Source organism: Rhinoderma darwinii, chromosome 1 (assembly GCF_050947455.1).
Source record: "Rhinoderma darwinii isolate aRhiDar2 chromosome 1, aRhiDar2.hap1, whole genome shotgun sequence".
In the NCBI taxonomy this organism is placed as follows: Eukaryota; Metazoa; Chordata; class Amphibia; order Anura; family Rhinodermatidae; genus Rhinoderma; species Rhinoderma darwinii.
This window is the reverse complement of record NC_134687.1, coordinates 173,302,038-173,315,938: the sequence shown is the minus strand read 5'-3', so window position 1 is coordinate 173,315,938 and position 13,901 is coordinate 173,302,038. Positions and strand designations below refer to the sequence as shown.

Below are 13,901 nucleotides of genomic sequence, written 5' to 3'. Positions count from 1 at the left end.
GTCCTGCAACAAAATAAGCCCTCACACCGCTCAATCGATAAAAAAAATATAAAAAAAAGTTTTGTTTCAGAATGTGGTGAAACAAAATTAATTATTTTTTAACAAATATTTTTTTTCCTATTTTCTGTTGTCTATAACCTGGGTGCGTCTTATGGTCAGGTGCGTCTTGTAGTCCGAAAAATATGGTATACTTGCGAACCTGACCACAAAAGTGATGGGGTTTATGCAAATTTACCTAAATTAGCTGTTTCCACCCATTTTGGGGACGTTCACAGGTGGAATATGGCGAAGCCTAAATGTTTTACATTACGATTTTGAAGATTTAAATGTTGGGAAGTGTAACAATATATAACACACTATAATTTATTAAATACAGCAAAGTCAGTCTGAATACATAAATCAGTACGTACAGCTCTGAAATACATTTGAAGGCCAATCCTAGAGTAATTATTAAATAATTTCAGTATATGTTGTAATTTCATTCCAAGCAGGTGAGTACTAGATAGACTTTAATGTCTGGTAACTGTTTTGCCTGACGAAATGCAAGATTTGATTGGCCAATGCTGCTCTCTCCTTATACAGTGTTTCATGTGGATGGTCCCTAAAAATGCATCGACCATGCACGTTTTCCAGAAGAGTAGAAAGACTTTTTGGGGCCAAGCTGAGGAACTTCTCTTCTGTCATCCTCATGTGTTCTAATGTTTCTGCATGAGTAAATATGACAGCCGTAAAATACTTCCAGTCACGGCCCAGGAGATCCTGTAGACAAGATATGTCCATTAATTTATTAAATCAGATATACCAATAATTTGTACAATACAATTCATAGTCTGGCAGTATTTTCCAATCCTGTCCTCAAGGAACCTTAACGAGCAACATTAAAGACTATGTTCCACTTTAAAAACATTAGAAAAAAAATATGTATCAGTGTGTGGTGCAACTTTCTAATTACTTTTTGTTAAAAATAATTTTTACTTTTTGAGATACAACTGCTTTGTATCACTGTATACAGAGCAGCTGTGTATCTTGCGCTGAAACCTGTATCCGTCAGGTCCGCGGCACTGACGGGTTCAGTGTCACAGGTCCTGCGTGTCTGACACGCTTTTTTTTTTATTTCCACATTCCAAAAGCCATAACTTTCTTATTATTTGGTCAATTTTGCCATATGTTTTTTTGCAGGACATAGTTGCATAGTTTGTACGGTTGAAAAAAGACACATGTCCATCAAGTTCAACCAAGGGACGGGAAAAGGGAAGTAAAAAAAATTCTACACATAAGAGCTTATATTTTTTTGTTCTAGGAAATTATCGAAGCCTTTTTTAAAGCCATCTACTGTCCCTGCTGTGACCAGCTCCTGCGGTAGGCTATTCCATAGATTCACATTTCTCACAGTAAAGAAGGCTTGTCTCCTCTGCAGGTTGAACCTTTTTTTCTCCAGATGGAGGAAGTGCCCCGTTTTTTTTTAAATTGTAAAATTTTTATTCAACACAATGTGAAATTTTTACAGGAATATAATCACTTTTAAAACAGAATATTGCAATAGACACTTTATAATACAAAATGACTTTTAAATCTTTTACCACAACTCTTGACACCGCCCCCCCCCCCAATAATGCCCCCCGCCCTTACCCACCGCAAGACTAGAATCACTACCATTGGCCCCAGTAGCAATTTTTAAGGTTACTCCAGGAGGTACTATTGTTGTTTATTTTTTCATATCTTATTATTGTTTTCACATTATGGATCTTTGCTTCTACAGCCAGAGGAGTGTTAGAGATCCATTTTCTAACGATCTGAAGTTTGGTGATAAACAATAACTTTATTACACCATTTTTCCTATCTCTAGGTACATTTAAAGCAGAAACATCTCCCAGTAATACTAACTGGGGAGAGAAAAGAATATCCATTTCCTACGGTCCAAAATTTCTTTAAAAATTGCTACACAAAATTTTACAACTGTCGGACAGCTCCATAGGATGTGCATATAGTCAGCCTCCACTACCTCACATCTGGGACCGTTAGATGACTTTTTTTTATAGATTGTATTCAGGAACACCGGAGTGTAATAAAGTCTGTGAACTATATTGAATTGTATCAAATGATGATTCCTGTTAACCCCTTCCCGCTATGTGATCTAATAGTCAGTCACATGCGTTGTCGTGTTAATGCAAACTGACGGACTATTACATCATGTGGTTAACAGGCAGCTGTGTCTCCAGACACAGGTTTAGAGCAGTGATAGCTGCTGTCCTGGACAGCAGACTATCCCTGCTTAAGGGCTTGTTTACACGAACATGTATTACGTCCGTGCAACGCGCGTGATTTTCACGCGTGTTGTACGGACCTATGTTAGTTTAGTTTACGGGCACCCCAGGGATTCAATTTGAAACGGCAGGGTTACAGGAAATATACTATTTTTTTACGTTTATTTCACTGACGAATGTATTGACTTAATGGTGACCCAAACTAATCTATATGCCCAACAGTTTATCGCCCAGAATGCTTCATCTAGTTACGCCAAGCCCAACAGGTGGACCCCTGTAGACGCCATGGAAATGATGAAGTTCTGGGGTATTGTGCTCAATATGGGGTTTCTGAAAAATCCATCTATAAGAACATACTGGAGCACAGATATACTGTACCACACCCAAATTTACCGCATGGCGAGGGCCAGGACTCGTTTTGAGAGAATTCTCAGATTTTTGCATTACTGCGATAATGCACAGTGCTCACCCCAAGGTGACCCCAGCTTTGACCGCCTATTTAAAATTAGACCCCTATTAGACCATTTCAGTGCCAAATTTGCATTGCTGTTGACGAGTCCCTAGTTCATTTTAAAGGGAGGCTTCGATTTCGCCAGTACCTGCCGAATAAGAGGGCAAGTTATGGCATGAAGATGTACATGCTGTGAGAAAGTACATCAGGCACACCTACAAATTTAAAATAAATGAAGGGAAGGACACCACTATTCATCCCCCAGAGTGCCCCCCCTTCATTGGAATTAATGGCAAGATAGTGTGGGACCTGGTGCATCCACTGCTGGACAAGGGCTACCACCTCTACCTGGATAATTACTATACCAGCGTACTACTTTTCAAGAGCCTCGCTTCCAGAAGCACAGTGGCATGCGGCACAGTTCGCAAGAACCAGAGAAGCCTCCCTAGGTCGCTGCTCGGGCAAAAGCTCAAAAGAGGTGAGAGTAGAGCACAATGCAGTGACAACCTACTGTGTGTCAAATATAAGGACAAGAGGGATGTCCTTGTATTGAAAACAATAGATGGCCATGGCATCACCCCCCCCCCCCGTCCCTGTACGTGTTACCAGTACAGGGACCCCCAAACCCAATTGCATTCTTGACTACAATAAATACATGGGAGGGGTTGATCACTGAGATCAAATGCTGCAGCCATACAATGCCATGCAGAAATCAAGGGTGTGGTACAAGAAGCTGGCCGTGCACATCATGCAAATAGCATTCTATAATGCTTACGCACTATTCAGATCTTCAGGCCAGCGGGGAACTTTCCTGGAATTTCAAGAGGTGGTAATACAGTCCCTTATATTTGGAGATCAGGAAGGGGAGGGACCCAGTACTTCTGGAAGCGGGGCCACACGCATTGTACCAGGGCAACATTTCCCTAGAGAAGTTCCCCAAACTGGCAAGAAGGGAAAGAGCCAAAAACGCTGCAAGGTATGCTTTAAAAACAGCATAAAAAAGATACCACCTATCAGTGCAACACATGCCCTGAGAAGCCAGGACTGTGCATGAAGCAGTGTGTTAAAATATACCATACGTCGCTGAAATTCTGATCGTGTTGTTGAAACGCCTTTTATATTTACCCTTATGCACTTCGCACAGCTACAGTAATATTATGCCGTATGCCACTCTTTCCCTTCTTAGCACTGCCGTGTGCTCAAGCCGTACCCAAAAAGACCAGCTGAACACAGCTGCACATATGTCAGTCCTGCATCCCCCTGGCTAATCAGTGATGTTGCCATGACTAATTTATAATCCAGGACTTTCCCCCTCAAAATGTTATCCAAACATTTAAATACAATTTCTTCTTAGCCCTGCTGTGTGCCCATGCCGTACCCGGAAAGGCCACCTGAACACAGCTGCACATATATCAGTCCTGCATCCCTCTGGCTACTCAGTGACATTGCCCTGACTGATTTTTAATCCAGGACTTTCTCTCCAAAATTTTATCCAAACTTTCTAATAAAATTTCTTCTTAGCCCTGCCGTGTGCCTAGGCCGTACCCGGAAAGACCAGCTGAACACAGCTGCACATATTTTAGTAATTCACTGTGAATATTAGTTTCCTTATAGTTTTCCCTTGAATTCAAGATGAAAATTCACTGTATTTTATATCTCAAGGGATATATTATATATTTCCATCTAAATGCGGTTCATTCATTTGTCATTTTGGCATGAATTGATTATGGCAATAATATGCCTTTATTTCTAGTGCCTGTGCACTTTACATTGACACCATAAATGTAGTAAAGTAGATCAAAGAGTTTCAAATTCTTCCTGTCTGGATGAAAAGATCTCTTGATATTATTTATATTTTTATTATATTTTTTATTATTATTTTATATTTTTATATATATTTTTCACCCTTTTAATATTTTTATATATAATTCGTGATACTTTCAGTGTAGTGGATATGCTTATTCTTCCGCTCCGTTCCTGGTATCTGCGGATCGGAGGTGACAGGAGGTCAGGAAGTAAACCAGTTCTGACACGACTGGCACATATATGATTATGCTATAATCATGTAATTTTGTATATTTGCTATGTTGTATTGTTGTTCATCATATATCTATATGCACTTGCACTTTATGTATCAATTTTTTTATTGTATTTGATGCCGTATAACACATGGATATAATGTATTTTTTGCACTATGCACTTTATTTGTATTTTAATTAGATTAATTATGTACATTATTTTTTGCTCTATATAAACTGTTATCACTTAGTGTGTCACTATGCTTGATAAAGGTCCTATTGTTGGACAGAAACGTTGCTGTTTGTTGGCTGAATAAAACCACCATCTTTTCACATTTGGAGTGCTGCAAGATTTCTACTTTTGTATATTGCTCTGTCCTTGGATCGGGACAACTTGCCTGGCACTTATACATCTATATCTATTGAGTGCTGCTGCTTTCTGCTGTTTTATCTATCTATCTATCTATCTATCTATCTATCTATCTATCTATCTATCTATCTATCTATCTATCTATCTATCTATCTATCTATCTACATACAATGCAAAAAACAGGCAGCACTCAGTTGGTTTTAGGTGAAAAAAAGTGGGTACTTTATTGCCCCATGTGCAACGTTTCAGCTCCTTCCCCTGGAGCTGAAACGTTGCACATGGGGCAATAAAGTACCCACTTTTTTTCACCTAAAACCAACGGAGTGCTGCCTGTTTTTTGCATTGTATATCTTTGGGATCCTGGTCTGTTCCTTTGGGCTTGCACCCACACTATACCGGTGCTGCTGGATCTGCCTGTTTATCTATATATATATATACATATATATACACCGTGTTCCAAATTATTATGCACATTGGATTTAAGTGTCATAAACATTTAATTATTAGTTTTTCAATTAAACTCATGGATGGTATTGTGTCTTATGGCTCTTTGGATCATTGTAATTAATCTCAGACACCTGTGATAAGTAGTTTGCCAGGAAGGACGTTCCACATTATTAAGCAGGCCACAGGTTTCAAGCAATATGGGAAAGAAAAAGGATCTCTCTGCTGCCGAAAAGCGTGAAATAGTGCAATACCTTGGACGAGGTATGAAAACATTGGATATTTCAAGAAAACGTAGGCGTGATCATCGTACTGTGAAAAGATTTGTGGCTGATTCAGAGCACAGACGGGTTCGTTCAGATAAAGGCATAATGAGGAAGGTTTCTGCCAGACAAATTAATAGGATTAGGAGAGCAGCTGCTAAAATGCCATTGCAAAGCAGCAAACAGGTATTTGAAGCCGCTGGTGCCTCTGCAGTCCCGCAAACCTCAAGGTGTAGGATCCTCCAGAGGTTTGTAGTGTGCATAAAGCTATCATTCAGCCACCCTTAAACAATGCTTACAAGCAGAAACGGTTGCAGTGGGCTCAGAAATACATGAAGACTAATTTTCAAACCGTGTTGTTTACTGATGAGTGCCGTGCACCCCTGGATGGTCCAGATGGATGGAGTAGTGGATGGTTGGTGAATGGCCACCATGTCCCAACAAGGCTGCGACGTCAGCAAGGAGGTGGCAGAGTCATGTTTTGGGCTGGAATCATGGGGAGAGAGCTGGTAGGCCCCTTTAGGGTCCCTGACGGTGTGAAAATGACCTCTGCAAAGTACGTAGAATTTATGACTGACCACTTTCTTCCGTGGTACAAAAAGAAGAACCGTGCCTTCCGGAGCAAAATTATCTTCATGCATGACAATGCACCATCTCATGCTGCAAAGAATACCTCTGTGTCATTGGTTGCTAGTGGCATAAAAGGAGAGAAACTCATGGTGTGGCCCCCATGTTCCCCTGACCTCAACCCTATTGAGAACCTTTGGAGCATCCTCCAGCAAAATATCTATGAGGGTGGGAGGCAGTTCACATCAAAACACAAGCTCTGGGAGCCTATTCTGACATCCTGCAAAGATATTCAAGCAGAAACTGTCCAAATACTCACAAATTCAATGGATGCAAGAATTGTGAAGGTGATATCAAAGAAGGGGTCCTATGTTAACATGTAACTTGGCCTGGTAAGTTTTTTTTGATTGAAAGAGCTTTTGATTTCTGTAAATATGACCTCCTGATGCTGCAAATTCAACAAATTACCATTTTAGTTCCCTTTACAAACTTTACAATGTTTTGATCTCTGTTGTGCATAATAATATGAAACAGTGCATTTTGAGTTTTTTACTTCTAAAAAAAAAATCTCTTATCATTAGGAGATATGTTCAATAAAATTTGCATTATACTCCAACGGTTGATGGCTTGAAGATTATACTGACTGTCATTTTCATCGACTATTTAGGAAAATCAACGAAAAATAACATTTGCATAATAATTTGGAACGCGGTGTGTATATATATATATATATATATATATATATATATATATATATGTATATTTCATATATATCTCATATATATATATATGTATATTTCATATATACCTCATATATATATATATATGTATATCTCGTATATATATATATATATATATATATATATATATATATATAATATATATATATATATATATATATACAGTGAAGGAAATAAGTATTTGATCCCTTGCTGATTTTGTAAGTTTGCCCACTGTCAAAGTCATGAACAGTCTAGAATTTTTAGGCTAGGTTAATTTTACCAGTGAGAGATAGATTATATATAAAAAAAATTTAAAAAATCACATAGTCAAAATTATATATATTTATTTGCATTGTGCACAGAGAAATAAGTATTTGATCCCCTACCAACCATTAAGAGTTCAGCCTCCTCCAGACCAGTTACACGCTCCAAATCAACTTGGTGCCTGCATTAAAGACAGCTGTCTGACATGGTCACCTGTATAAAAGACTCCTGTCCACAGACTCAATTAATCAGTCTGACTCTAACCTCTACAACATGGGCAAGACCAAAGAGCTTTCTAAGGATGTCAGGGACAAGATCATAGACCTGCACAAGGCTGGAATGGGCTACAAAAAGTAAGACGCTGGGTGAGAAGGAGAAAACTGTTGGTGCAATAGTAAGAAAATGGAAGACATACAAAATGACTGTCAATCGACATCGATCTGGGGCTCCATGCAAAATCTCACCTCGTGGGGTATCCTTGATCATGAGGAAGGTGAGAGCTCAGCCGAAAACTACACGGGGGGAACTTGTTAATGATGTCAAGGCACCTGGGACCACAGTCACCAAGAAACCATTGGTAACACATTACGTCGTAATGGATTAAAATCCTGCAGTGCCCGCAAGGTCCCCCTGCTCAAGAAGGCACATGTACAGGTCCATCTGAAGTTTGCAAATGAACATCTGGATGATTCTGAGAGTGATTGGGAGAAGGTGCTGTGGTCAGATGAGACTAAAATTGAGCTCTTTGGCATTAACTCAACTCGCCGTGTTTGGAGGAAGAGAAATGCTGCCTATGACCCAAAGAACACCGTCCCCACTGTCAAGCATGGAGGTGGAAACATTATGTTTTGGGGGTGTTTCTCTGCTAAGGGAACTGGACTACTTCACCGCATCAATGGGAGAATGGATGGAGCCATGTACCGTCAATCCTGAGTGACAACCTCCTTCCCTCCACCAGGACATTAAAAATGGCTCGTGGCTGGGTCTTCCAGCACGACAATGACCCGAAACATACAGCCAAGCCAACAAAGGAGTGGCTCAAAAAGAAGCACATTAGGGTCATGGAGTGGCCTAGCCAGTCTCCAGACCTTAATCCCATCGAAAACTTATGGAGGGAGCTGAAGATCCGAGTTGCCAAGCGACAGCCTCGAAATCTTAATGATTTACAGATGATCTGCAAAGAGGAGTGGGCCAAAATTCCATCTAACATGTGTGCAAACCTCATCATCAACTACAAAAAAGTCTGACTGTTGTGCTTGCCAACAAGGGTTTTGCCACCAAGTATTAAGTCTTGTTTGCCAAAGGGATCAAATACTTATTTCTCTGTGCACAATGCAAATAAATATATATAATTTTGACAATGTGATTTTCTTTTTTTTCTTTTTATATAATCTATCTCTCACTGGTAAAATTAACCTAGCCTAAAAATTCTAGACTGTTCATGTCTTTGACAGTGGGCAAACTTACAAAATCAGCAAGGGATCAAATACTTATTTCCTTCACTGTATGTATATCTCATATATATCATATATATATATATATATATATATATATATATATATATACATCTCATATATACATATATATATATATATATATATATATATATATATATACAGTTAGGTCCAGAATTATTTGGACAGTGACACAATCTTCATGATTTGGGCTCTGCATGCCACCACATTGGAATTGAATTGAAACAACTGAGATGCAATTGAAGTGTAGACTTTCAGGTTTAATTCAAGGGGTTGAACAAAAATATCCTGTGAAACGTTTAGGAATTGCAATCATTTTTCTACACAGCCTCCTCATTTCAGGGGCTCAAAAGTAATTTCACAAATTAACATTACCATAAATAAAATGTGTTTTTTTTTTAGTACTTTGTAGAGATTCCTTTGCAGGACTGCCTGAAGTCTGGAACCCATGGACATGACCAAACACTGGGTTTCCTCCTTTGTGATGCTTTGCCAGGCCTTTACTGCAGCGGTCTTCAGTTGTTGCTTCATTGTAGGTTTTTCTTCCTTAAGTTTTTTTTCTTAAGCAAGTGAAATGCATGCTCGATCGGGTTGAGATCTGGTGATTGACTTGGCCATTGCAGAATATTCCACTTCTTTGCCTTAAAACACTCCTGGGTTGCTTTCGCAGTATGTTTTGGGTCATTGTCCATCTGTACTGTGAAGCGACGTTCAATCAATCTTGCTGCATTTGGTTGAATCTGAGCAGAAAGTATATCCCTGAACACCTCAGAATTCATCCGGCTGCTTCTGTCTTCAGTCACATCATCTATAAACACTAGTGACCCAGTGCCTTTGACAGCCATGCATGGCCATGCCATCACACTGCCTCCACCATGTTTTACAGAGGATGTGGTGTGCTTTGGATCATGAGCCGTTCCAATCCTTCTCCATACTTTGTTCCCAACATCATTCTGGTACAGGTTGATCTTCGTTTCATCTGTACAAAGAATGCTGTTCCAGAACTGAGCTGGCTTCTTTAGATTTTGTTTGGCTAAGTCTAATCTGGCCCTTCTATTTTTGTGGCTGATTAATTTTTTTGCACCTTGTGGTGAACCCTCTGTATTTGCTCTCATGAAGTCTTCCCTTTATGGTAGACTTAGATACTGATACACCTATTTCCCGGAGAGTGTTCTTCACTTGAGTAGATGTTGTAAAGGGGTTTTTCTTCACCATTGAAAGGATTCTGCGATCATCCACCATGTTGTCTTTCGTGGACATCCAGGCCTTTTGGGGTTCACGAGATCACCAGTGTGCTCTTTTTTTTCAAGAATGTACCAAACTAAGATCTCTGGAAACGTTAAACAAAGCTTCTGTCCTACCTGCTCAATCGTCACAGCTTAGAGACCTTCATATTCAGTTGAAAGATTGCTTGTTATATGCTTATGAAAAATCATTGACCAAGGTTAAGGCCCAATATTATTCACAAAATAATAAAGCAGGCAAGCTGTTGGCTAGTCGTTTAAAAAAGAAGGAGTGCAAAACTAGGATTCCGTATCTTTCTCGCCGATCTTCCCTGTCAAAAATATATGATCCCCAGGACATAGCTAAGGAATTTATGGAATTCTATTCCGACCTATATAATTTAGATGATCAGAATGGTTCTCTAAGAGACCCTGCGCCTTCTAGTGCCCACTTTCTGAGTAACCTGAGCCTCCCTACCCTATCCCAACAACAACGGGAGACCCTGAGTGCTCCCATTACAAAGCTAGAATTGAGGGTGTAATTAAGGCCCTACCTATGCAGAAAGCTCCTGGTCCAGACGGACTAACAAATCTCTACTATAGAACCTTCCTGGATGTTTTGCTCCCACACTTGCATTCTACTCTAGTACATGCTTTTAATGAAGGATCATTTCCAAGGGAAATGGTTTCAGCAATGATTGTTACACTCCCGAAACCTGGGAAATCTACTGATGCCCCGCAAAATTTTAGACCGATCTCGCTGTTAAACACGGATGTAAAAATGTATGCGAAAATTTTAGCTAATCGTATGGCACCTTTATTACCCTCATTGATAGGGGGAGATCAGGTGGGCTTTGTGAAAGGCCGACAAATAACGGAAAACACTAGGAGGGTTCTTGACATTATGGACTTTGTACAAAGTTCGGGTAGGGCGTCGGTAATGGTGACTCTTGACGCGGAGAAGGCATTCGACCGGGTGCGATGGTCGTTTGTCTTCTCGGTGTTGGAAAAAATGGGAATACAGGATGGAATATTAAGAGCCATCAGGGCACTATACTCTACACCCTCTGCGAAGGTTTTTGTGAATGGAGCACTATCTGAGAGCTTTGATATAACGAATGGAACCAGACAGGGGTGCCCCTTGTCCCCTTTGATATTTGTATTGTCTATAGAACCATTGGCCCAAGCGCTTAGGTCACACTCAGAAATTAGAGGAGTCCGGATAGGTGATAGACAGCATTGTATTTCGTTATTTGCTGATGATATTTTGTTGACACTGGAGCAGCCGGAGACATCCTTGGAGGTAGCAATGGCGGTAATTAAGGAATTTGGATCTCTCTCCCTATACAAAATTAATGAGCATAAATCCCAAATCTTGCCTTTTAATATCCAGGCGGAAGCACTGGCTTCGCTAAAATGTAAATTCCCTATGGATTGGCAGTCACAACATGTGAGGTATCTTGGTATAAAGGTTACTACCTCGGTACAGGATTTATATAAATATAATTACATCCCTTTGTTGAAAACTATAGAACAGGATATGCAATTGTATAATAAATCTGAAATCTCATGGGTGGGTCATATAGCAGCCTTCAAAATGTTAATTCTGCCCAAAATTTTGTATATCTTCAGAACCGTCCCTATCCGTCTACCAGCTTCCTTTTTTAATAAAATACAGAAACTGTTAAACAACTTCATTTGGAAACCGGGCAAACCTAGAATTGCCTCTTCAATCCTTAACAGAGATAAAAAATTTGGCAGTTTAAGTCTGCCTAACACTTCAGATTATTATTACGCAACTCAAGTATCGTTATTAAGGAATTGGTGGATTGGGGATGTCTCAACACTGGATACACATAGAGACCTTTTTAGCTCCGGGTCAAAATTTGAGGGCTTTATTGATAGCGGCTTTGACTACAATAGCTTTACCAGCCCGTCTTCCCTATCTTTTGTATACGTCTCTGTTTTATTGGAAAAAATGTCATTCTGGTAGCGAATCTTCCCAAATTTCCTTACAGCATGTAACGCCTATTGAGATATTTCACATTGCTCTTCTAGACATGAAACTGGACTCTTAGAAAGAGAGGGGCATAGTATACTTAACGGATCTATTGGATGGCGGGAAGTTAGCCCCGTATTCGGAACTGGCCCATAAATATGGTATTTCACATAGAGATTTTTATAAATACTTACGAATTAGACATTTCTTACCCACTATGGATTTGAGCGTACTTTCAGCCAATGCGGATGTATTCCAATTATGGTCAGCCCCATCAGATACCCCAGTCCGCCTTAAACCCCTTTATTCTGTATTTGGCTCTAAATCCTCGTTTGTTAAAACCTCCCCCCTCCTTGCTTGCGAGAGGGACCTAGGCCAGACCTTCACTGTATCCCAATGGACATACTCCTTGAAATTCCTTGTTTCTACTTTTAAATGTGTATCTCATTATGAAGCCGCTATCAAGACAGCCCTCAGATGGTATTATACACCCGATAAATTGAGCCGTAAGTACCTTGGTTCTTCTGATCTTTGTTGGAGGGGTTGTGGGCACAGAGGTACTCTCATACATATACTATGGTCTTGCCCTTGTCTCGCTCCTCTATGGTTATCGATTTTTCAACTGCTTTCCGAGTTGTGCAATAGGGTCATTACGCTATCACCATCTTTAGCACTTTTTTTTCTCGGAATAAATGAGATACCTATAGAAAATAGGGTACTTGTGGCACATATCCTCTTGGATACTAAATTAGGGATAACTAGGTATTGGAAGAGTGTGAACCTTCCCTCTGTTGGGGAAATATATGACATGCTAAATACTACATGTGCTTACGAAAAATGATGGCATATAAAGATCACAGATACCCGCAGTATGTAGAGACCTGGAAGAATTGGCATCTTTTTCCTCAAAATTGTATATCCCCGTAATGCATGTCTTGTTTTGAAACCGATATATTTAAACCTGAAACTCTCTATTTTTGTTTTTTTGTATATATGTTTTTGCACTATTTTCAGGGCCTTTTGTGTGTGTTGACCACATGCAACATGTTTTAATGTATTTTCTCTCTCCGCATGGTTAGTACTATGTATAAATGTGGGGGTGCTTAGAATGATTCTGAGTTGCCAATTTACAACACTATGCTAGTTCTATGTACTAAGTATATTATGTGCTATACTGCGTTTTTGTACAACCATGTGTTTGTGGTTATTGTGTATTATATTTGTCATTTTGAAAATGTTTCAATAAAAATATTGATGGTAAAGAAAAAAAGAATGTACCAAACTGTTGATTTGGCCACTCCTAAGATTTGTGCTCTCTCTCTCTGATGGATTTCTTTACTTTTTTTTCAGCCTAATGATGGTCTGTTTCACTTGCATTGGGAGCTCCTTTGACCTCATGTTATGGGCTCACAGCAAAAGCTTCCAAATGCAAATGCAACACCTGGAATCAACTCCAGACCTTTTACCTGCTTAATTGATAATGGATTAATGAGGGAATAGCCCATTCTGCCCATTAAATAGCTTTTGAGATAATTGTCCAATTACCTTTGGTCCCTTGAAAAAGAGGCAGCTACATATTAAAGAGCTGTAATTCCTAAACCCTTCCTCAAATTAGGATGTGAATACCCTCAAATTAAAGCTGAGAGTCTGCACTTTAAACCCATATTGATTATATAACTGTATATTCAATATGTTTTGGTAAACAGCTAAAATGCCCAAACTTGTGTCACTTTCCAAATAATTCTGGACTTAACTGTATATATCTCATATACACTACCATTCAAAAGTTTAGGGTCACTTATAAATTTCCTTATTTTTGAAAGAAAAGCACAGTTTTTTTC

The 13,901-nt window shown here is 39.4% G+C and overlaps 1 protein-coding gene across 1 annotated transcript in view; it reads right to left on the bottom strand.

The window, feature by feature from the left end:
- Positions 1-347: 347 nt before the first annotated feature.
- GIMD1 (GIMAP family P-loop NTPase domain containing 1) overlaps positions 348-13,901 on the bottom strand; it is a 38,399-nt gene continuing 24,845 nt past the window's right edge. Inside the window, exon 3 of the mRNA XM_075849750.1 lies at positions 348-759. Within this exon, the coding sequence (XP_075705865.1) occupies positions 499-759 (261 nt within the window). The 3' untranslated portion in view covers positions 348-498. The remainder of the gene's footprint in view (positions 760-13,901) is intronic.